The 23,023-nt window shown below is 48.6% G+C and overlaps 1 protein-coding gene across 2 annotated transcripts in view; it reads right to left on the bottom strand.

Annotated features, from left to right (window-relative positions):
* Positions 1–5,670: 5,670 nt before the first annotated feature.
* Positions 5,671–23,023, bottom strand: part of VANGL1 (VANGL planar cell polarity protein 1) — a 47,847-nt gene continuing 30,494 nt past the window's right edge. For both annotated transcript variants that reach the window (XM_033051863.1, XM_033051865.2), the window contains exons 5-8: positions 18,939–19,072; positions 15,516–15,648; positions 14,121–14,355; positions 5,671–11,377 (exon numbers count right to left, since the gene is read on the bottom strand). In XM_033051863.1, the coding sequence (XP_032907754.1) occupies positions 11,117–11,377; positions 14,121–14,355; positions 15,516–15,648; positions 18,939–19,072 (763 nt within the window). In that variant the 3' untranslated portion in view covers positions 5,671–11,116. The remainder of the gene's footprint in view (positions 11,378–14,120; positions 14,356–15,515; positions 15,649–18,938; positions 19,073–23,023) is intronic.

Here is a 23,023-nt window from a genome sequence, read left to right as displayed (position 1 = left end):
TGCCAGGAGGAGTTGTGCTTCCGTGCCGATCACTTCTGAGGCAGCTTGGACTCTCTCATAGGCAGCCAAGATCTTCTTCTCTGTGGGAGTGTAATTGGCTTCAGACCCTCTGTAGCTTCGGCTCCAGGATCCCAGAGGTCGGCCTCGAGTCTCCCCAGGCACCTTCTGCCAAAGGCTCCAGGACAAGCCATGGTTCCCGGTTGCAGAATAAAGCACATTCTTCACCTCTGGTCTCGTCCTGACTGGACCAAGGGCTACTACATGAGCGATCTCCTGCTTGATCTGGGCAAAGGCTTGCTGCTGCTCAGCACCCCAGTGGAAATCGTTCTTCTTACGAGTGATCCGGTAGAGAGGGCTCACAATCTGACTGTACTCAGGAATGTGCATTCTCCAAAAGCCTATGGCACCTAGGAAAGCTTGTGTTTCCTTCTTGTTGGTTGGTGGAGACATTGTGGTGATCTTATTGATGACCTCAGTGGGGATCTGGCGCCGTCCATCTTGCCACTTTACTCCCAGGAACTGGATCTCTCAGGGCAGGTCCTTTGACTTTGCTCTTTTTAATGGCAAAGGCGGCTCTCAGCAGAATCTGGAGATCTTTTCTCCTTTCTCAAATACCTCCACTGCCGTGTTCCCCCACACAATGATGTCATCGATGTATTGCAGGTGTTCTGGAGCCTCACCCTTTTCCAGTGCAGCCTGGATCAGTCCATGGCAAATGGTGGGGCTGTGTTTCCACCCCTGGGGCAGACGATTCCACGTGTACTGCACTGCCCCTCCATGTAAGGCAAACTGAGGCCTGCACTCTGCTGCCTAGAGGAATGGAGAAAAATGCGTTGGCAATGTCAGTGGTGGCATACCACCTTGCTGCCTTGGACTCCAGCTTGTACTGGAGCTCCAGCATGTCCGGCACGGCAGCGCTCAGCGTGGAGTCACTTCAGTTCAACGCACGATAGTCCACAGTCAACTCTCCATTCTCCATCAGACTTGCGCACGGGCCAGATGGGGCTGTTGAAGGGTGAGTGGGTTTTGCTGACCACTCCCTTGGCTCTCCAGCTCACGGATCATCTTGTGGATGGGGATCACAGGCATCTCGATTTGTCGGTACTGCCGGCGGTGCACTGTTGAGGTGGCAATTGGCACTCGTTGCTCTTCCACCTTCAGGAGTCCCACTGCAGATGGGTTTTCTGACAGTCCAGGCAAGGTGTTCAACTGCTTAATGCCCTCTACTGCTACAGCAGCTATTCCAAAAGCCCACCTGTATCCCTTTGGGTCTTTATAATAGCCACTCCTGAGAAAGTCTATGCCTAGAATGCGTGGAGCCTCTGGGCCAGTTACAATCTGATGTTTCTGCCACCCCTCCCCTGTCAGGCTCATCCTCAGCCTTCTAGCAAAGTCAATTCCTGTGATCCCCCCAGTCACCCCAACAATGGAAACACACTCTTCCCCCACATGTTCTGATGGTATAAGGGTGCATTGTGAAGCCAGTATCAACTAATACCCTGTAATTCCTTGTGGTTCTGATGTGCCAGGCCATTGGATCCCACACCATCCAATAGACTCTGTTATCCCGTGCCTCTCCCTGGCTAGAGGCAGGGCCCCTCTAGCCCTGGCTATTATTCCTTTCCTGAACATACATAGTGGAGGTTCCTTCAAGTGGGTCTGACAGATCATCCTCCCTTCTGTAATGCCCAGCACCTTTGGTCATGGGAGGTTGAGGCTACCTTCACTTTAGTGTAGCTCCTCTGGTTAGCATTTCCCTCCCTGAGCTTGACACACCCGTGCTGCCAGGGTAGAAGTGGGTTTCCCATCCCATTTTCCCGTCTTCCCCATGGTCACACAGAAAAAACCATAGGTCAGCTCGTGTGGTATACCCTCTTTCACTAGCTGGGGGGCGTTGGGCTGTAACCTTGCGGTATGAGGCTCAAAGTGGTGCTGCCTTGATCTTCCTGATCTCCTCCCTCATCTCACTTATGTCACCTCTCATTGCCTTCACATCCTTCATCTCCTCTCTTATCCCCTGTATGCAATCCTTGACCACGGAAGAAACCTGGGCCTGCACTGTGCCATTCATTATACTGTGAAAATCCCTAAGCTTGTTAGCAACAGAGCTCACTGTTTCTCGGTGTTCATCAGCATTAATCACTGCAATGAAGGTGGTATATTGAGATGGCCCTAGGTTTGCCAGATTCCACAGCATGTGCCCTGTGCACCTGACCTTGTCATTGTCATGCTGTCCATCCCTCCCAAAGAGTACCTCCAGTACTGCCACTTCTCTCAGCTGTTGAATTCCTTCCTCAAGGGTTTTCCAGTGCATTCTATGGTGGTGCTCCTGCATTCTTTCTCTGTTGACAAACCTTTCTCTTACACTCATTAAAAGCTGCTCTCAGAGGGGAAGGGGGCCTGGCTCCCTTATGAATATCTGGTCCACACCTGAGTCCTGGGACAAGGATCCCAAATTCCTTGCCTCTGTACCATCCAAGTGCACACCTGTACCCATGAGGTCTCAGACCCAAAGTAACCAAGTTGTCAAAGCCTCCTGGCCCCATCGTGCAATATCTTTCCGCAGATTGCGGAGATTTTCATAAGACAGGGACTCAGTGATGATTTCAACCTCTGGCTCCCCTGCTGGTTGTGAGGGCCCTCCTCTCTGGTCCTCTTTGTTTAGGTGCCTTGTTTTAATTTTAGACTTTCTAGTTTCCACAGGGGCGACTGCTGCTGGCTGTGTGTGTCCTTGCAATTCAGCTGGAACCTGGGCAAATGTAACACCTGTGGGTCCCACTACAGCATCACTGGATTCTCCCCCTTTAAGGCAGGGCTTCTCACCAGCTGGGGAGAGGTACTCCTTCATCATCTGGCTCATCTTACTCATCTGCTTCACTAGAACCTCTACCCACTCTGGGTGGTTCCTTTCTGAGGTGTGCTGTGGGGCAGCATCCCTAGTCTCTGGGGCAGGGTCAATGTCTGCAGCACCATCCCTACTTCCTGGAGTTAAGTATCAGGGTTGTTATCCAGCTCAATCCCCCCTTATTTCTAAATGTTAAGTAAGACAAGCCTATCAGTAACACCAGCCACTGTATGATATCATTAGCATTCAGAGGAGATTTGAACCCTTCAAAAACTGGTGGGGTAAACCCAAAAATCTGGGTGAAGGGTTGGGAGAAAATTTCCCCTGGTGTTATTCCCTCACAGTTGGTGCCATTATTAAAGTAACCCCAAAACCATGCAGTTAGTGTCTGGTATCCCTGAATACATGTACCCGCCTTTCACAGGAAGTTAAAAATCCATGAATTCTTCACCTTATCAAGCCATAAAGCCAATTCGGTAACAGTCACAGTAGCCTTAGTTATAGGGCTCATGTTTACGTAAGGGTTTGCAAATGGGAGAGATACATATATGAACACGTGCAGCCCAAACCAGATTAAACTGGACCACATGTTGCTGGACCACATGTTGCTGGCACACAAAAACACAATCTTAGGCAACTGAAGAACTGTTATTCCTTAACCTCTGCCCCACGTTGGGCACCAAGATCTGACGTCCATGTTTAAGGGACAGTAGTGCCAGAAAAAGAAAAAGGCGAGAGTTTTTTCCCAAAATGGGTAGTGAAAAAAAAAATTCCCTCCCTCCCAGTTTACTATAATTTGGAAATTAAGGAACTCTCAGGCAAAAGGTATGGGATTTGGAATAACAGTTCTTTACTGATATATCTACAAGACAAACAAGAACCACATCAGTTATTAACAGATCAGTGACAAAGCAGAACGAAACTCAGTCTCAGTCCTTTTGTCCGGTCAGGCCACACGGTCCCGGTGGAGTGGGGCCGGAGTGGCTTGTTTTCCTGAGTCGCGGGAACTGCAGAAGCAGGCAGGCGGCCATGGCAGGGCCGTCCCAGGTGAGAGACGGGTGAAGGAAAAGAAACCTCGGCTCACCATTTGCGTCCCGGTTCTCAGCGCTGTTCTCAGAAGCAGGAAGCTGTAGCAGTGTCGGAGTGCAGGGCTTGGTTGCACCACGGAGCAAGAAAGGAGTTCTCTCCTCTGTGTTTGGGCCGGCCAGCACGAGTGCCCCCCACCATCCGCCCTCCCCACCCCTCAAAAACGCCTCCGCAATCGAGCCAATCGAGCCAGCCCAGCCACTGAGCACTTAACAGCTAAAGGGGAGCCACCCAGCCAGCTTAACATAATAATGGGAAAAATTTCTAAAACTCACCCAACCCCCAACACTTGACCAAACCAGATCAGCTCCTTCAGCTCTAATTTCTGCTGAGCTATATACCACAGGCCTATATGAGCTCTGGGTGAAGGCCAAGGGAACTAGTCCCTCTAGCAAAGCCTGTTCATTCCATCAGCTTCCACAGTCTACAGCAGGACAGAAAGCGCCACAATTAGCAGCAGTCAGGTGTTGATTTGGTATCAGCACTATCCCAGAAATGAAACTGTGCTGAACTTACATGTAAAGACACAGCTCTCAGGGCTAAGAGCCTGGAACGAGGCTGATGAGCGCAGGATCTTGTTTATGACAATTCCTGCTGCTTACACCTTCCCATGACACATCTGTGGCAGACTCCCACAGGGCCTTTCCATCCAACCTCCAGCCCAAGTCAGGTCTTCCTCTGATGGGCAGAAGGGGAGCAGCAACAGCTACACCCCCGTTTCACGCTCTGCAGGGCAGCAGCAGCACTCCTTCCTTTCCCTGGCCATCTCTGGGAGCTGACCTGCAAACAGTGCAGGGCTGGGCACTGCCAAAGCACCAGCAGGATGAGGGGGACAGACCAAAAGCAGAGATCAAGGGAAGGCAGGAGGCAGAACAGAACACACCCCCCACCCCACCTCTTCCTGCTTCCTCCCAGGCCCTAGTTCAACTCTCCTCTAGCCCAAATACATCTGCCTCCCCACAAGCAGAGATTTACCCCACATGGCTTCTCCTCTCCACAGCACTTCTGTCTATGCTGCTTATCTTCACAACTGCTGCACTCTTTTAATGAAGAGCAGTACCCTCTGGATTTTTCCAGCCGCTGAAGCCACCAAGGAGATCTGCTGGGCTGGGCTTGCCTGAAGAGTGGGCACCAAGAACATCTAGACAAAAAAAGCTGCTCCCATATTTCCTTGGGCACAGCTGCTTGATCTTTCTGGGCTCTTGGTGTGCTGGAGATGGAAAATGACTGGTGGGGAAAACCACACCCAGCGATGCTGTTGAGGTGAGATCCCCTGCACCTTTTTTTAGCATGAGCACAGGTTTGCATCCACACAAACAAGGAGCACTGGCTTTTCTGCCCCTCACCACTCCTCCTCCCCACCAGAGCCAAATAAGGAACTTGGCAGTGAATCCTGCACTTCGTAATTTTGTGCGCAAACTATGCGAACACAGGAGGCAGAAAAAACCTGTTCCCATTCCAGTCATGTCCCTCCACTTACCCCAGCTGCATTTGTTCCCCCTCATTCCACAGGTGTTCAAGGCAGTCACTTACCAGTCTTCCTTCAGAAATGAAAAATGAGTTTGCATTTTACTGTGGCAGAGCAGACCAGAAAGGCTAGAATAAGGGCAACAAAAAGACAACCTCAAAAAAGCTAAACCATATGTTTGCAGGGCCCCTCCTGCCCACAGCTAAGGAATGCTTGAAGACCAGAAGAGCTATTTCATCTGAAAGGGTGAGAAAGGAGTGAGACAATCAAATCTGGTTTCAGTTTATTTCCCAGAATTTCAGTGTACATAAAATATGCAAAGTGTAAAACGGTTTTTATGTTTCAGTTTAAAAAAACAACAAAACCCCATCCAGCTATAACTTAAGAGAACCCAGCTTGGAAACAGAACAATTTACAAGGCTAAACCCACAGTGCATTAATGTCACAGACACCAGGAATTTGCTTACTTAAATTCACAATCAGAAAATATAGAAAGACTATGTACCACTCACTGCAGTTAAAGTCGCATGTGCAAAGAAGAGAAAAAAGAAAAGAAATGCTGGTAATGTCTATTAATTAGAAAACCTTGGCAAAACCCTTCTTACTATACACAGTGTGTGTAGAAAAAAGTATTACACAGTGATAAAGGAGAGTGGAGGAAGGGCATTTTGCTCCCACCCCCTTCCCTAAGATACAATAATGTTGAATCAAAGAAAACAGGCACAGAAGAGTGTAAGATTACTTCACAGTTATGCCTGTTCAGATAAGTGGGCCACAGCATCTCCCCACTGTGTACACAGGAGATACCCCCAAGCATCGTCAGTGCTGGTGAGAGGTGTCTGGAAGCAGCCAGAGGGAATGAAGGATCCCCTCCCCTCCCTGGGCAGAGAACACCCAGGGCAGGGCTGGCTGCCTGCTGCCCACAGAGCTCTGACTGCTGGAGGGATGCAGACAGGCGGGAAACACCAGCTGTACTGCTGGCACAGTAGGGACCCCACTTGGGACCTACCCAAAGTGACCTGCACTGCTCACAGCTGTCAGAAAAGGCAGCTTTTGGTCATCATCGATGGGAGGCAGCAGCCTGAATGCAGGAGGATGCACACTCCTGTAGGTAACGTCATGGTCCAAAGCAATCTTGTTCAGAACAGAAATTTGGGGGGGTTTCCTTCTTTTCTTTGTTTTCTAAAACCAGCTCAATTCCAAGAGCACTTCCTTCTTAAGGACAGCTGAAACAGAGCCACCTAGTCTGGCTTGAGGCTTTAAACATGTATAACGTGCACACTAGAGGGGGAAAAGCACAGACACACACAAGCTGAATGAGAAAACACTTGCGCACACACTCCTTATGAACAGCTCTCACAAGGCTGGGCAGCAGAGCCCAAGTGAGAAGCCAACTTGGGAGCAGACTACAGCACTGTTGCAAAAGACTCCAAGACTTTTGTTTATCCTTTGAAAATGGTAGAATTATAAGTTTTGGTGAGCAAGATGAAATTGGCTTGAATAGGTTTCCATGTTTAGCAAATTATAGATCTTTTCAGTTTCTTCAGCAGCAAGTGTTAGAAGTGAGCACGTATCAAAGGAGACCTTTCAAAGCCACTTCTGTGGGGCAGGACCAGCTCCAGATATTCCTTCCCTACAGCTTTTGGCTGTACTCAGCATTCAGCAGATTCCAAAGGTGTTGCACAGAGAGCCCCATCCCAAAGGAAAAGGTATGGAGGCTTCATAAGGGTTGGGATTTGTTCAGATCTCCAAACTTGAGCCTCACTGTGCACTGCCTCCAAGCTTCCAAATGCAGCCTCAGCACCACCCAGCCCTGCAGATACACTATGGCGGGGAGTGCTACAATTTAAGTTTACACTTCCAAGAGTGCTGCCTACTCACTTCCAGGTGTGGGAAAGGACACTGAGACCCAGGGCAGCCTCACAGAATCTGCACCAGTGGATGAAGCCACAAGGCATTGAGAGGTCAATAGATGTGACAGTAACACCTGCGCATGCCCAGTTACAGGACAGGCAAAGTGCCAAGAGTAATATCTCCCCCTACACTCCTGGAAGCTGCAAGAAATTAAAATCTTTCAGTTTATATCCAGGAAAGAGAAAGCCAGCCTTCATGGAAACCCACAGGCATTTCCATCTGCTCTAGAGTACCTGAAAGTCTCAGCTGCATCTGGTTTTGCAAGATCTCGGCACGGCTTTGGATTTAGACTGTAACAAATCTGAGACCAAAAAAACCCAAAGCCTTTAAAGTCTCTGAGCAGCATACTTGAGTTGCAGGAAACATACCAACATGGAAGAGAGCAGTGAGTCACCACCACTCCTTGCTGGGCAGCACAGCACCCTATCTAAATCAGGTTCAGCTTCCAGTGAAGGACGTCCAGTGCAAGGATCATCTCCAAAGGGGACACTGACCACTCCATTACCAAAAGGGTTGTCTTAAAAAAACCCTTGAATTCTAATAAACCCCCCACAATTCCCAACCAGGTACAGAGTAAGGAAAATATGTGCAAGGAGACAGTGCAGGATACGAGAGGCATTTGGAGGAACAGCCTGCACATGGCTGGCAAACCCTACAAGTTGTATTTATGCTCTGCTCTTGGCAAGCTCAGCAGAAGTAAGGGCTGCAGGAATTGGATCAGAGCTTTATTCTCTATGACTCCATTCTTACTCATTAGCTGGCTATAAACAGAATTACACAAACCAGTCCACACTCACCGCTCAGTATTTTTTATACAGTTTGAATTCCTACAGATGCCACAGATCCAATTGTGGATCTCAAAGCACTTGAAAGCAAGTTGAGTTTAGCCTCACAACATTCCAGTGAGGTAGGTGTGACAGTGGTCCCCTAATTTTGCATGGAGAAGGGAAACAAGAGAGACCCTGAAAAACATCATTAAAAATACCAGAACAGGAAACATCCAGGAATCATGACTCCTCTTTCAGTCTGTCCTCAGCTCTAAGCAGGCTGCATCTCTAAAGAGACCATTTGAGACAGTCCTCTCCTTCAGATTTCATCAGGCACAGCACTCATGCTGCTGATATATGGAAGAGCATTTAATGTAGGAGTTGGCCCCTGTTGACAGTGTCCTTTTTGGCAGCAGGCAGAAAAGGCAGTGTTTGAACCACAGCACAAAGATGAAGAAGCAGACTCAGACTGAGCACATGCTGCTTCCGTCTATTTCTCCATGTGTTACAGGATTTAACAAAATTAAGACATTAATTTCCTGAGCAGATACTGTCAGGCAACCCCTCCTCATGGGGCAAGGAAAAGGAAAGGGGAAGGAAATCCTGGGAAAATAAATAAGTTTTGCAGATGTGCCTGTGACAAGGTGCTCTCACATACATGGCACACCCAAGCCCCTGGCAAGGTAGTTCTTGTTCTGGCTTCACAGAAATGAGCCAACTCAGCCACAGGCAGTAGCCTCCACACAGGTATTAAGTGCTCCACAGTCTCCCAAGTTACTCCCAGTCTCTCCCACCCTGCTGGTTATGCACATCATAAAAGCCAGGTGCATGTATCTTCAGGAGAGCCAAGTGTAATATACTATATGTTCTCCTACTTTTTTTTCTTTTAAACAAATAAACCAATCTGTTTTTTCAAAGTAAGACACTGCAAAGGCCAAAGTCAATAAAGGAGCCCCCACACAGGCTACCAGAAAACTTAGTCTGCCAAAAAACCCAAACATTAAGTTTAGAGAAGGGAAAACAGTACCTACTTCCCATCCTTTAAAAGCAAAGCGCATAATCCCATCCTGTGCCATGCCAGTTTCTTTACAACCATGTCTGGCACATTACATGGACTAAGAAGGAACCAGGAGACTATCATATGCTTGTAAGAAAGGCACAGGAAAATGCAGGTGTCACTTGGATGGGGAATCATCACTCTGGACCCTCACTCCCCAGGGTGGTGCCTTGATCCCAAGAGGACTGCCCACACGTGCTGTCTGACATGCATCTGCATTGCTGCTGAAGCTGAAAGAGGATGGACCCTCCTGCCCTATCCCCAGCATCCCTGTTTAAGATGGCTGCTCCCTCCCACCAGCTTGTGGTGGGCACCAGCCAGCCCATGCCTGCTGTGGAAAGGCCTGGGAAAGACCAAAACAGACAGGAGGGGCTGACACAGCCCTCCTCAGAAGACTGTGCAGGCTGGCAATGAAAGGCACTGATTTACACACTGCTGGAACTAGGGCCTTCTTTCTTAAGACATCTGCATGGAGGGCAGGCCAGATCCTGCCTGATACTTGGATGGCAAAAGACTGAGAAGAATGAATTAATCATTTACATTCACATGGATCTCAAGGGACCTTCAGGTCGATGCCAGCCTTGCAGCTGGCTCCAGTCACACTGTGCTCTGTACCGGCAATTAGGCTTTAGACACTGCTTTAGGCTCACCATTAAAAACAAATCTTTAGTAACTCACGTTACTAAATTCACACATGAAAGCTGCATGCTTTGTGGGCAAAGGCAGCCTCACAAACAAAACTGCATCTCTCAGAAGCAGATCCCACTGCTGAGCAGAAACTCCCACAGTACAGCAAGGCCAAGAAAGGCAGGCAGATTTTCAACATTCAGGTGCTGTTTGATATTTCTTAGCTACAGTTGAAGGCGTACGGTGGGGAAGGACTCACTGCAGTGTTTCCAGAGCACAACAGTTCTCCAAAGCAAGTGGATGGGCTAGAGGTCAGCCTTTCCCCTGGCTGCTCTCCTGAAAGAGTGAAGTGTTTTTGCCTGTCTTTTCTCCAGATGTACTTGAAGCTGGCTAGAGAGGGAAGGGTACATTCCTGCCTGCACCCCTTTCCCTTCAAAGAGGCTGTCAGATGTAGGGAGGGTCTGTGATTTATCTGAGGAAGAGCCATCTACTTACTGACCCTGTCCCAGTGCAAATACACAGCCCTTGCAGATGCAAAAGGAAGCGGCAGTGCCTGGAGAAACACATTCAGAAAGCCAGACAGAGGAGACAGAAACAGGAAGCCTTGGGCATGCCTGAGAAAGATGGAGAAGAGAGAAGCAGAGGAAAGATAACAGGGAGCTGCGACATGAAGAACATCACTAACAAGAATTGAAAAAGGAAAAAAAAAAAAAAAAAAGGACCTGCAAATGGGCTGATCCAGTTCAAGACAAGCAATTTCACAGAGGGTGAAACCATCCCTTTATGCCCATAGGTCTGGCACTTACACAAGAGGCACACGGAGAGGAGGAGAAGAAGAAGAAAGAATAAAAAGTCCCCTCACACCCCCATCATTTGATATCCCTGCCTCCCCAAGTGAGCAGAGACTGTGGCACCCTGTGCCAGGACGTTTCTGTGAGGGACAGGTGAACAATGAGCCCTCAGGAGCAGCCGCAGGTGGCAAAAGCAGAGACACAAGGGCACAGGCATGCATTGTGTAAGGCAGCGCTCCAACAACAACTCTGACACCGTAACCATGCAGAGAAAGAGCATGAGATTTACAGGATACCTAGAAAGAGGAGCAAAGAAAAAAAATCTGTTCTGTCTCCAAGGCTGAGCTAACTGAGCCAAGTCACCCTGTTGCCTCTTAAGATACTTCTTTCTAGATAAGATATCTCTACTCCCCCCCTCCCATTTCCAAATAAAGTGCAGATGGTCAAATATTACCGGTCCATCATCTGCCAGTTTCAGTCAGCATTGGGGAAATTAAACCCAAAAGCACAATATGGAAAAAAACCCCAAAGAATCTCCCAACAACCCACCCTCAAAATCCCTTAGACTGAAGTCTCAGACTGTAAGCGGAGGACAAATTTATGAGATTTAGGGTCTATGAACTCTTCCGAGAGTTTGATGAAGGGGATTTTTTTCACATTAACAACAAGGCTGAAGTCCAAGCACTTGAGGACAAACACAACGCCGTCTTGTAACCCGCTTGTGACTGCTTCTTCGCTGACCAGCATCCACTGCTTGGAGAACCAGCGATCCCTGTCATACTGGAGGGTTGGGCCTGGGTTGAGGTAACGCTCCAGGAATGCCTGCCAAGAGCAGGACACAGGTTAGCACCAGTCTCACAAACAGCCCTGTTCTCCTCCCATCCCCAAATACAGCTCCACGAGCATGGGCTTGCCACGATGCAAATTGTTTCAGGTTTCACACTTCAGAAGACATCTTCTCCCCAGTCCCTCTCAGCTTTTCAGACCCAGGACACAAACATCAGGAGATCCTCTTTCAGTCCATCCCAGCAAGTTTGCAAAGTTATAGCCCTGACTTCTGCCATCAGCACTGCCATTTGGCAGCAGCTCAGCACAGCAGAGGTCATTTCTCCCCTACCAGCCCCATAACCCATCCCCAAACTACAGTCCTAGACAGTCAGACAGGATAGCTGGCTCTCTCCTTCACGCCAAGTTAAGGCAGTAAACAGTTGTCTCCATGTTTTCAGCCTGAGGGTGCAAAACTGAAAACAATGTAAAATGCCATTTGACCTTGTTTGTATTTTAAAGTCCCCCTGCAATACTAAGGGCAACAGAAATCCCCTTCCACATGTAGGCAAGGTCCCAGGTGGCTCACAGTGAGACAGTGTTGAGTCTCATCTCTTGACAGCATTTCTGCTCTTGCTGCAGTAAGTCCTGGGTGAATGTCCAAGAATAACCCTTCCCTAGGACTGTGGGGTGTTTTTAGAAGGGAAGGTAGAGAGTGGGAAGGAAATCGTGTGACCTGTTTCCCTTATCGTTCAGTCCCTCCCTGTGTCTGCAAGTCAACACTCACAGTCTGGGCATGAAGCAGAAAACTATGTTTGATCAAGCAGCTCATGAATTAGAAACACTGTCAGAGAGACAGAGATTTAGGCAATACAGTAATTTCATGACTATAAGGCACACCCTTTTGACTAAAATTTTGGTCCAAACCCAGAAGTGCGCCTTATACTCCGGAGCGCCTTATCTATGGACAAAGTTTGGAAATTTGCCAACCCAGAAGTGCGACCTGCGAGCCACTACAAAGAAACAAACCCCAAATACTGGCAAAGTGTCTTGGGTTACAATACAGGATGTGATCAAAGTACCTGTTCTATCACTATCTGTTGTGACTAGGTGGGCAGTGATCCTTATCTCTGTGGGAGATATTCTGTTAAGGCTATTCATTGAAACCAGTAGGGCATTGTTCTTTATCTTTGCACCCCCCATCCTTCCTCCAGGGAGTTATCTTCTGCTAATGGCCCATTGAGTCTCACTGTGTAACTGATAGAATTACTTTATCCCATTGAGAGTTGCTCCAGCCAGGGGTGAGAGCCAAGCCTTTCTTACCTAGATAAAAACTGAAATTCTAGGACACAGAATAGCCCTTTCTCTACTGGACTCTAGAAAAAAATGAGATTTCTTCACATCACTGCTAGACCTCCGGAGGGAAACTGCACCTTCTGCAGCAGCACTGCTTCAACTAAACCACATCTGTCACTGCAAGAAGACTGCAGCCACTATTTAATCAAACTGCTACCAACACCCTGCCTGACAGGGTGTCAGGTTGTACTCTGACTTTGTCAGGGTTTGGAGTTTGTTTCTTTGTAGTAATGTATTTCTATTTTAATTCCCCTACTAAAGAACTGTTATTCCTAATTCCCATATCTTTGCCTGGAAGCCCCTTGATTTCAAAATTGTAATAATTTGGAGGGAGGGGGTTTAAATTCTCCATTTCAAAGAGAACCTCCTGCCTTTCTTAGCAGACACCTGTCCTCCAAACTAAGACACAAAGTCAGAGCATAACCTGAAACCCCGTCAGGGTGACACCCATCAGTCAGGATGTTGGTAGCAGTCCCATTAAATGGTGGCTACAGTCCTCCTGCAGTGACAGATGTGGTTCCGTTGAAGCAGTGGTCTTGTAGAAGGGCACAGCCTCCCTCCGAAGATCCAGCAATGATAAGGAAAAAGGTCTGGTTTTCCTCTGGAGTCCAGAGAAATGAGGGCGACTTGGTGTCCCAGAATTTCAGTTTTTATCTAGGTAGGAAAGGCTTGGCTCTCCCCCCCTGCCTGGAGCAATTCTCAATGGGATAAAGTAATTCTATCAGTTACACAGTGGGACTCAACGGGCAATTAGCAGAAGATAACTCCCTGGAGGAAGGATAGGGGGTGCAAAGATAAAGAACAATGCCCCACTGGTTTCAATGGATGGCCCATTAGCAGAGTATCTCCCACAGAGATAAGGATCACTGCCCCACCTGGTCACAACAGATAGTGATAGAATCTGATCACATCCTGTATTGTAACCCAAGACAGCACAGCTGTCTAATTCATTACTTTGTTACTAATTAATTACTTTGTTGCATGCGGATCCTCACTGCAAAAAGAAGCACGCCTTATAATCCAGTGCGCCTTACAGTCGTGAAATTACTGTAATTAGCAGTCCAAAATGCAGCAAGGAAGAGGGGCAAAAAACCAACAAAGACCTTTGCAGGTTGCTACCTGCATCATCCCGCTACAAGCCAGCTGGGAAAACTCCTGTGACTCAAAGCCACCCTTTCAAACATTTATCAAGCATTCCCTTTTCTGAATTGGATTCAAGAACAAATAACTCAGAGGCACTTGTAGATAAGAGATGCTGCAGAGAAAATACTACTCCCCTTCAAGACTTGATGCAACCTACACCACACTGGTCAATTCACAGGGAGCAACTATGAAAAAGCCTTCACTCACCTCCCTTGATAACTTTCTGTTCTGCTCGCACACACAGATGTGCCATCACCTTCCCTCTCCCTCCTGCAGCAGCGTTAGAGAAAGCATTCATTACCTTTGGTGTCATGTTGTTGGTGATGCAGAAGGACAAGTGTTGCAAGATGCTCTCCATGCTGTGGTAATGCTGCTGGCGGGTGGTGCGAAGGTACTTCTGCAGAGCTCTTGCCATGGAGGGGAAAATGGCCTGGGCTGCTTCTCGGGGGTCCATCATCTCTCCTGGAGCCTTCTGCTGCTCCTCTGCCTGGAGGCGTTTGATGTGAGTGAAAGCCTCTTCTACCGCAACCACAAGCCTGCAGCAAAAAAAATCAGGACAGCAAGAATCATAACAAGAATTAGAATGGGTCTGTCATTAAGGGAGAGCCTGGGAGCCAGGATTTACAAGCTTCCTATTCCCAACTGCCATCAAGTCACTGCCTGCCACCAACTTACACAAAATCTTCTCTACGGAGGGGTAGACAGCAGCTTTTCCTTCCTTGCCCAAGCCATGAAACAACTGAGGGCCATAAATCAGAATTAAGATCATTAAGCCCTGAGCACTGTACCTGGTTCTGCCAGCTCAGCATAAACATCAGCTACATGACTGAAACAAGACACAGCTGCCCAGGTGTTTAATATATGTCTGAATACAATGGTCTCAGCACACAGGACTGCATCATGAAGCATAGGCCAGGCAAGCACTTAGGGGGAGGCTGACCACACCCCAGTGTGATCCAGGACACAGCCTGCTCCAAGATGCTCAGTGCTCATAAGCTGGTGTCTGTTCACATTTACACTAGCAGATCTCGTGCTACCCAATGACTGCCCTGCACCGCTCCATTGGACAGCAAGGGTGAAAGCACTCCTCCACCTTCACTCCTAACACTGTAGCCTGCTCATAAGCAACTTGCTTTAAACTGTTAGGTATGCTAACCACAGACTGCAATGGAGCTCCTGAGCAAACAGAGGCTTGGGTCTTGAATCACCTCAACAAAGAATCAACTCTGCAGCCTAAGCATGACTGGCAGAAGACATAACGATGTGCAAAAATAAAATGTAATTGCTTGTGGTCAAGTCTTTCTTCCTCAATTCACTGAAAGCCAGTCAAACTGTCTTTGACTAGCCTGCAAACACAAATATTCTCCTGATCCTGTCCCTAGATTATTTCAGCTGACAAGCCCGGGTATGGGCAAAAATAATGGGATTTCCTACAGCAAGTAACTACACACTTGTCAAGCACTGGACTGTTCCCTAACCCACAACACTGCATTAGCTTATTAGCCTCATATACATGAGCTCAGCCACATGCACATTCTTTGGATAATTCCAGTTTCAAGCTGTCACTATCCCTTATGCACCTGGTTTTCATAAGCTTCCTCCCTGTGCCAGCCCTTCAGTTGGGGGCACCCTCCAGGATGGGCAAGCCCCATGCGGTCGAGCATCACAGCAGTACCCAGGACAGGGAGGTTTTTACCTTGCCCGGCGTTTCTTCACACGGCGCTCGTGGTCAGCCTCCTCATAGTAGAGCTCATTGTGGCTGGAGTCCCTGCGCCGAGCAGCGGCTGCGATCATGGCCCGGGACTGTCCCAGCGCATTGTTACCTGGGCCTGCAGGAGCCAGGATGGGCACAAAGGAGACAAAGGCAGTGTTAGTCCACAGGGCTACCATTGGGACAGACAAGCACAGGCAGTTGTCATATGTGCTCTGGGGCTCCAGCCTTCCCAGCCAGGGCTATAAACCCTTCCCCATTCCTCAGGAGCTCCAGTAGAAACCCTGCAAGGCAGCACAGGCTTAGAGAGGGTGTTCTGGCACGTGGACAAGGGAAGTTAGTTGGGATGGGGGGTGGTCTCACACAATATCCACAAAGGCAGAGTGAGGTGAACATGCCAAGGATGCAACTTACCCTCCACTATTATATGCTTTCAGTTTGAAGGCAAGGGCAGCAGAAGCATATCACATTTCAGCATCAAGACAGCGTGAGAACACAAAAAGTGAGAAAGTGGAAAGAGGAGAGAGACAAACACAAGAACATAATGAGACATGGAGATGAATAAATGAAAGCCAAACTCCAGACAGTTATTCACAGAAAGATGAAACAAGATGCAAGGCACAGCAGGGTCACCTTTAGACAAAGCATAGAGTTTCCCAGAAGGGCAGATGCTGTCAGAACAGAAGCCCCCCAACAGGGTAAGATGAGGTCTCTATGTGTAGCAGCTTCTCATGGCACTCTGAGCAACACCTGCCATTAGAGCTTCTGTTGCTAACAGATCCTACACAGCCACAGGAAAAGGGAAGCTGCCATCTGCTCTATAACACCCAGTCAGTCCACAGAGCTATCTACTACAAGACGTTAACTATTGACCTTAGAACACAGTCCTAGGTTCTGCAGGTCTCCCATGAAACCCTCAGCTCTGGCTGTTCAGATAATGAGAAGAAAAAGGTTGCCCCAGAAAAGCTTACAAATCCTTCTATCCACATAGAGGGCAGAGGTGCGTCTACCCAGAGAGAAGTGGTAGTCTAGGCCTCCAGGCCACCAAGAGCTGCTTTTGTGCCAAACTGCTCTGAAAGCCCACACTCCCAGTTGGCAGTGGTTAAAGCCAATCAATTGCACAGACATGCTAAAAGTTGTTCAAGCAAGTTGCTCAAGCAAGGGCAACTCTTTTTTTTTTTTTTCCCTAAGAAACCCAAACCAGATTCCAAGACAGAAGCCTGAAACTCAGCAGTGGAAAGATCAAGCACTCGCACAAATAGCTTCTTAAGAGTCTAAACATTTCAGACTTTGTTTGACAGCCCTGAAATGGAGGATATGACTCAAGGGAGACGCTAGCTCCCAAATTCGGGTTACGTCTGCAATTTGCCCCATTGATTATGCCTGGCAATGAAAATCCTGGTTTTGAAGATGAACCTCCTCACTCTCATAAGCGAGGTTACAGCAATATGTTTTTCTTTCCTGGCTGCTGCTGTAACAAATACAAAAGCTGTCAACAAATGAGGCCTCCTTAATAGCATTACTGTCTCTTTACAAGAAGAGTAGAAGAGACTGTGAGGCTGCCAGGGTAAGCTGCAGCCAGAACTACACTGCTTTGTAAGATGGATGGAATCTTTTTAAGGACATGCCTCTAAGCCTGAGATTTCCATGTTCACAAAGGCAGCAGCATTGCATACAGAACAGATCAGGCAACCAGTACTGCCCCAGAAGGGAAGGCAGTAGTTTCCCGGCCCTGGCAGGCTCACAAGCTTGACACTTGGAAGCCATGCCAGCAGTCTGCTTCTGGTTCCTTCTCTTCTAATGAAGCCTCACGAGCTAGCAGCTTTTGAGTCACTCACACTACCAGACTGACAGTCTTTTCTCTGAGCTTGGGAGTCCCACTGTCCCAGCAGGTGCTGCAGGAAAAGAGAACACACCATCTCCTGAAGAGATACTGCAGTGAGGAGAAGACAAGTCAGTAATCAGAATTAGCCTGGCAGGCTGTGGGGCCTGAATAGTGTGCAAACACCTGTGGGATTGGGAGGCTCTCACCTTTCCTACACCAGGCCTCACTGAGACCTAGTAGTTGGAATGAAGGATTTCACCTTTAGAAAAATGCAGGGCATTTCTGTTTGCATATCTGATTGCTTCCCCTCTCCAACACAACTTAAACAAGAGCATCGCTCTAGGCAGCAAAGGACACATGATGGGCAACCTGTCCTACCTCTTCCCTCACTTCCCTCTTTCTCTGTCAGGATGGGGATATTTCACTGTAAGGATCTAAACCTCCAATTAATGTTATGGACTCAGGAGTGCTGCATGAGGTTGGAGAAGCCTTTAGGATAAGGTCTTTGAAACCCATGAAAAATGAAAAAATCCAAACAAACAAACCAACCAACCAAAAGGGAAAATGAAAACAAAATATTCCACACCCATAAGGCACTGAAACTTCGTTGAAAGCAAAATCATCACATCTCATGTTTTTCCATATGACAGATAATCTTCATATTCTAGCCTCCACACCATGCACACAGAGCCACCTTGCCCAGCTAAGACCCTTCAGTCTCCTCTTCCCAGTTCTCAAAGCCCTTCACTACTAACAAATTGATGGGCAGGATATGCCTTTACCACAATTTGTCACTCAACTTCAGCCATCCTTCCCCATAAAAACTACACCATAAAAACTTTGCTACTCAACTTTGACTCTTCCAAAGCAATGTGCATTTCTGTAAAGGCTGCCGGGCATACCCTACTTCAACCATCGTGGCTTTCACTGATAGAGCTTCAGAGTATCAAATTATTAAGTTTTCACTGCTTTGAGCATCCACATATCCATCCATCCATCCATCCATCCATCCAATTTTCAAAAACTGAAAACAGTTTGTAGAACAGCAAAACTCAGTGGGGATTGTTACCCGTGTCTGAATTTCCATGGCCATAGGTGAGCCAGGCATAGCATGCTGAGGCTGCAGGCTGATGAGCATCACTTTCATCAGCAACTGCTGCTTATACCATGGCTCCTTCTCTTACCTGAAGGCTGCATGTGAAAGCAGCCTAATAAACCACTGGGGATATAATTTAAGTTAAAAGTTGTGTTTATTGTACTATCACAGCTAAAGAGATGACCCAAGGGTGACAAAAAGCAGAGACTGCTTGAAACAAGCAGTGGTGCTGAAAAGTGCCAAGCTACATGATAATTAAAGCCGACTCAAAATGTAGCCATTTCACCTGGCAAAGACAAAAGCCTTGTTGTGGGCTAAACACATCTGTAAAATCATCTGGAACTGGCAAAAGCATCACTGCTAGGAAGATTTCCAGCAAGAGACAAGGATTTGGCAAAGCAAAAAGGTGAGAATGTGTGCATAACAAAGCAAACCCAGCCCTTCCTCATCCCACCCAGTCTCAGAGACTAGGTTTTACCCCACCTACCATCAACATTGTAGACTTTCAGGCCAGCCATGTGCTTGGCTGCTCGAGTTTTGGAGGTCATTAACAAGGCTGGGTTGTAAACTGTGAAATCTCGGTAGTAATTTTCCAGAATCACCAGTGCAGCTCGTTGGATGCTGGGGGGGAAGAAAAAACAAAATAAGACAAATCTCCTCAGTTCAAAACAAACTCTTTCGTTTCCATAAAATATATTTAAAAAAGGAAGGTATAATAGTGATATTACTTGAACACAGTTGTCACGCTTTACAGGACCGTGCAATACACAGAATATTAATTACTCTCCCCAGGACCTGAACTTTCATTTGAAATGCAAGGTAAATATCTCTGCCCTCAGCTCAATACAAGGATCCCTAATTTCAGAAATCCCTAAACAAGGGCAGCACAAAGTGAAGCACTAGGCTGCCTGCAGCACGAGAAATTACAGAACAAGAGCTCAGCCCACCTTGACCATATAATCACTGTGCTGCAGAGACCTTATTCAGGCTGAAGACCAGAACACCACATGGGTTTTGCTGTAACTGGCCAACCTGGATGGAGGGACCACCTCAGGATAGATGCTTTTCCTTCTGTGTCATTTCCAGCCACACCTCCACCTTGCAGCTCCTCAGACCTCCTCCATCCCAGCACTGTCAAGAGTGTGATCTCTTCAGCTTTCACAGCAAGCTAAGATCACTTCCTGAAGAGTATGGCTGCCAGAGACAGGATTACCTCAGTATCGCTTGTTAAATCTCTGGCTAGGGACAGAATGAGGAGCAGTGACACTCCCTCCATCCCTTTGAAGGGATGCCTCTACATGAAGTGACGACACATGGGAGCAAAACAAACACACGTGCCAGCAGCAGGAAAGGCTCAACCCAGAGGTATCTTCCTTTGCTATCATTTTGACAACGGAGAGAGAGAGATGTCTGTAGGCACTGTTACCAACAAATAGAGCAGTATTTCAAAACAAGCCCAAGCTCTGGTGTTTAAAAATGAGGGAGTAAGACACAGCTCTCTCCATGTTGCTCTGGCTCTGTGCCTCAGTATGGCACTCGATGCACCTGGCAGCGGCACTCTCAGCAAATCCCCAAGATCACCCATTCAGCCAACTGGAGTTTGCCAAGGACCCACACTAAAAATAGTTTCTGTGCTTTCAAAATTAACAACTGCCAACACGTTTGTTGCCAGTGAATTGGAAAGGTCACACTTACCAAGACCTCTCGGAAGGAAAAACAACAAAGTGTTCTCACACATATGTTACAACATAGGAAGAAAACATTATAAGGATCATAAGGTAAGAAAAGAAGACATTTACAAAATAAGCCCTAAATTCAGTGCTCAGCACTACCGCAGATTCCGCCATGTGTTCCCGGAGGAGCAATTTAAGTTTTCCTGTGCTTTCTGCTAATGTCTTAGGCTACAATACAGGATGTGACCAAAAGTATCTATTCTATCATCATCTGTTGAAACCAGGTGGGGCAGTGATCCTTATCTCTGTGGGAGATATTCTCTGCTAATGGACCATCCGTCAAAACCAGGTGGGGCAGTCACCTTTATCTTTTCACAACCAATCCTTCCCCCAGGAACGTATCTTCTGCTAATGGCCCATTGAGTTCAACTGCAGGACTGATAAAATTACATCATCCCATTGGGAGATGCTCCACCCAGGGGGAGGAGCCAAGCCTTTCCTACCAAGATAAAAACTGAGATTTGGAACATCAAAGCAGCCTTTTTTCCACTGGATACCAGAGGAAAATCAGACCTTTCTACATCATCACTGGATCTTCGGGTGGAAACTGCACCCTTCTACAGGATCACTGCCTCAACTGAATCACATCTGTCACTCCAGGAGGACTGCAGCCACCACTGAATCATGCTGCTACCAACACACTGACAGGGTGCCGGGTTGTGTTCTGACTCTGTCAGTGATTTGGGTTTGTTCTTTGTAATACTGTACAGTAATTTCACGACCATAAGGCGCACCCGACTATAAGGCTCACCCCCCCACCCCGGGACTTGGCACATTTTGCAACTTTGTAGATCATATAAGGTGCACTGGACTATAAGGCGCACCCTTTTTTTTTTTTGCCGCGAAGATCCGTGCCACGTGCAACAAAGTAACTAATTAGTAACAGAATCCCACGGTCGTGGAGCTTACTGGCATGTGCTCAATTTGCAAACATTTTTCACAGATTGGTGTAGTCTTTAAACGCAGCTCCCAAGCACCCTCCCCGTGCATGGGGCCCGGCACTCCTGCCCACCCCCGGCTGGTGAGGCGGGGCTCAGGGCGGCCGCGGTTCGCGGCTGCAGTGGTTCTGGGCAGCCACAGCTCACACCTCGGGGTTGCTGCGGTTCAGGGCGGTTCGGGACAGTCCGCAGCTCGGGGCGGCGTGGCGCTGCCCGCTCCCTCTCTCCCTGTGTGGCTCCTGCTGGCCAGGGGTTGCCCGCCCCCTGACTCCCTGTGTGGTTGCCGCTGGCCGGGGGCCGGGCGGTCCCTCTCAGCCCACGCGGCTGCCAGGGGCTGGGACCAGGGGCAGGGCAGTCCCTCTCAGCCCGTGCAGCCACTGGGGCTGGGACCAGGGGCAGGGCAGTCCCTCTCAGCCCACATGGCCGCCGGGGGCTGGGACCGGGAGCTGGGACCAGGTGCTGGGTGGTCCCTCTCAGCCCGCGTGGCCGCTGCCGGCCGGGGGCTGGTCGCTCCTGCCCACCCTTGCGGCTCGGCTCACGGTTCACACTTTTTTTTTTTGCAGCGAGGAGCTGAGCCGCGTGCAACAAAGTAACGAATTACCGGCAGTTTGCAAACATTTTTCACAGACTGGCGTAGCCTTTAAACGCAGCCCCAGGTGCCCTCCCCGTGCCGCAGACCCCGGCACTCCCACCCACCTCCGGCACCGGCTGGCGCGGCTCACAGCTCCTGGCTACCACCACACGGCCGCAGTTCCCGGCTTCCCTTGCCCGGCGGCCGCAGCTGCTGTGGGCCCAGGCACTCCCGCCCGGCGCTGGCTGGTGCAGCTTGGCTTGCGGCTCAGCCGCCACAGCTGCTGGCAGCTCCTTCCCTCCATGCCCAGGCTGCGGCCGCCTGTGGCTCCTTGTTCCCCCCACACCCGGCGCTGCCCGGCGGCTCCTCGTTCTCCCCGTGCCACGGCCAGCACCACTGCTGCCCGGCAGCTCCTTGTTCCCCCTGCGCCCAGCACTGCCTGGTGGCTCCTCGTTCTCCCCGCGCCTGGGCCACGGCCGCCACCGCCCGGTGGCTCCTCGTTCCCCCTGTGCCGAAGCCGGGGCCGGGGGCAGCTCCCTCCCACCCCGCACAGCTCCTGCCGGTTGCCCGCACCCGCCCCTGCTCGCGACTCGGCGCTCCCACGGAACCGCCCCACCATTGCAGCTCACACTTCCGGGTTTGCGAATTTCGCAACTTTGTCCATTATATAAGGCGCACTGGACTATAAGACGCACTTCTGGGTTCGTGGGAAAATTTTAGTCAAAAGGGTGCGTCCTATAGTCGTGAAATTACTGTATTTATCTTTTAACTTTCCTAGTAAAGAACTGTTATTCCTATTCCCAAATCTTGGCCTGAGAGCCCCTTAATTTCAAAATTATAATCATTTGGAGGGAGGGGGTTTAGTCTCCATTTCAAAGAGAGGCTCCTGCCTTTCTTAGTAGACACCTGTCTTTCAAACCAGGACAGCTAATATTAAACTTCTGCATCACCCCAAGTAACTTAAACACACACACATACACCCGCCCCCACCATCCTCACTCTACAGCAGCCACACTCCCACTGATCAGTGAATTAAGCACAGATGCCAACCCATTCAAGAGATTCTGAGAAAGAAGAACAATCCCAGACTTGTTCACTGAGTAGCTTTATCAGTCAGTATTACAGTATATCACCATTCATTTGCTTTGTACCTTTGAGATGATAAATTTAGTTTTTGAAGAAAATTCCATTCTTAGGATTCTTTGGAGGGGTCTTTTGGATCCAGCTAGAGTGTCTTAAGTTTTACCTTCCAGGTGCCACTCCTTCATATTTCCTCACCTTACATTTGGTAAAAAGCATCTCCATTTATGTACTTAGCTAGTGGTTTGTG

Source organism: Catharus ustulatus, chromosome 2 (genome assembly GCF_009819885.2).
Source record: "Catharus ustulatus isolate bCatUst1 chromosome 2, bCatUst1.pri.v2, whole genome shotgun sequence".
NCBI lineage: Eukaryota > Metazoa > Chordata > Aves > Passeriformes > Turdidae > Catharus > Catharus ustulatus.
The sequence above is the reverse complement of the archived record's forward strand: the minus strand, read 5'-3'. Positions and strand labels throughout refer to the sequence as shown.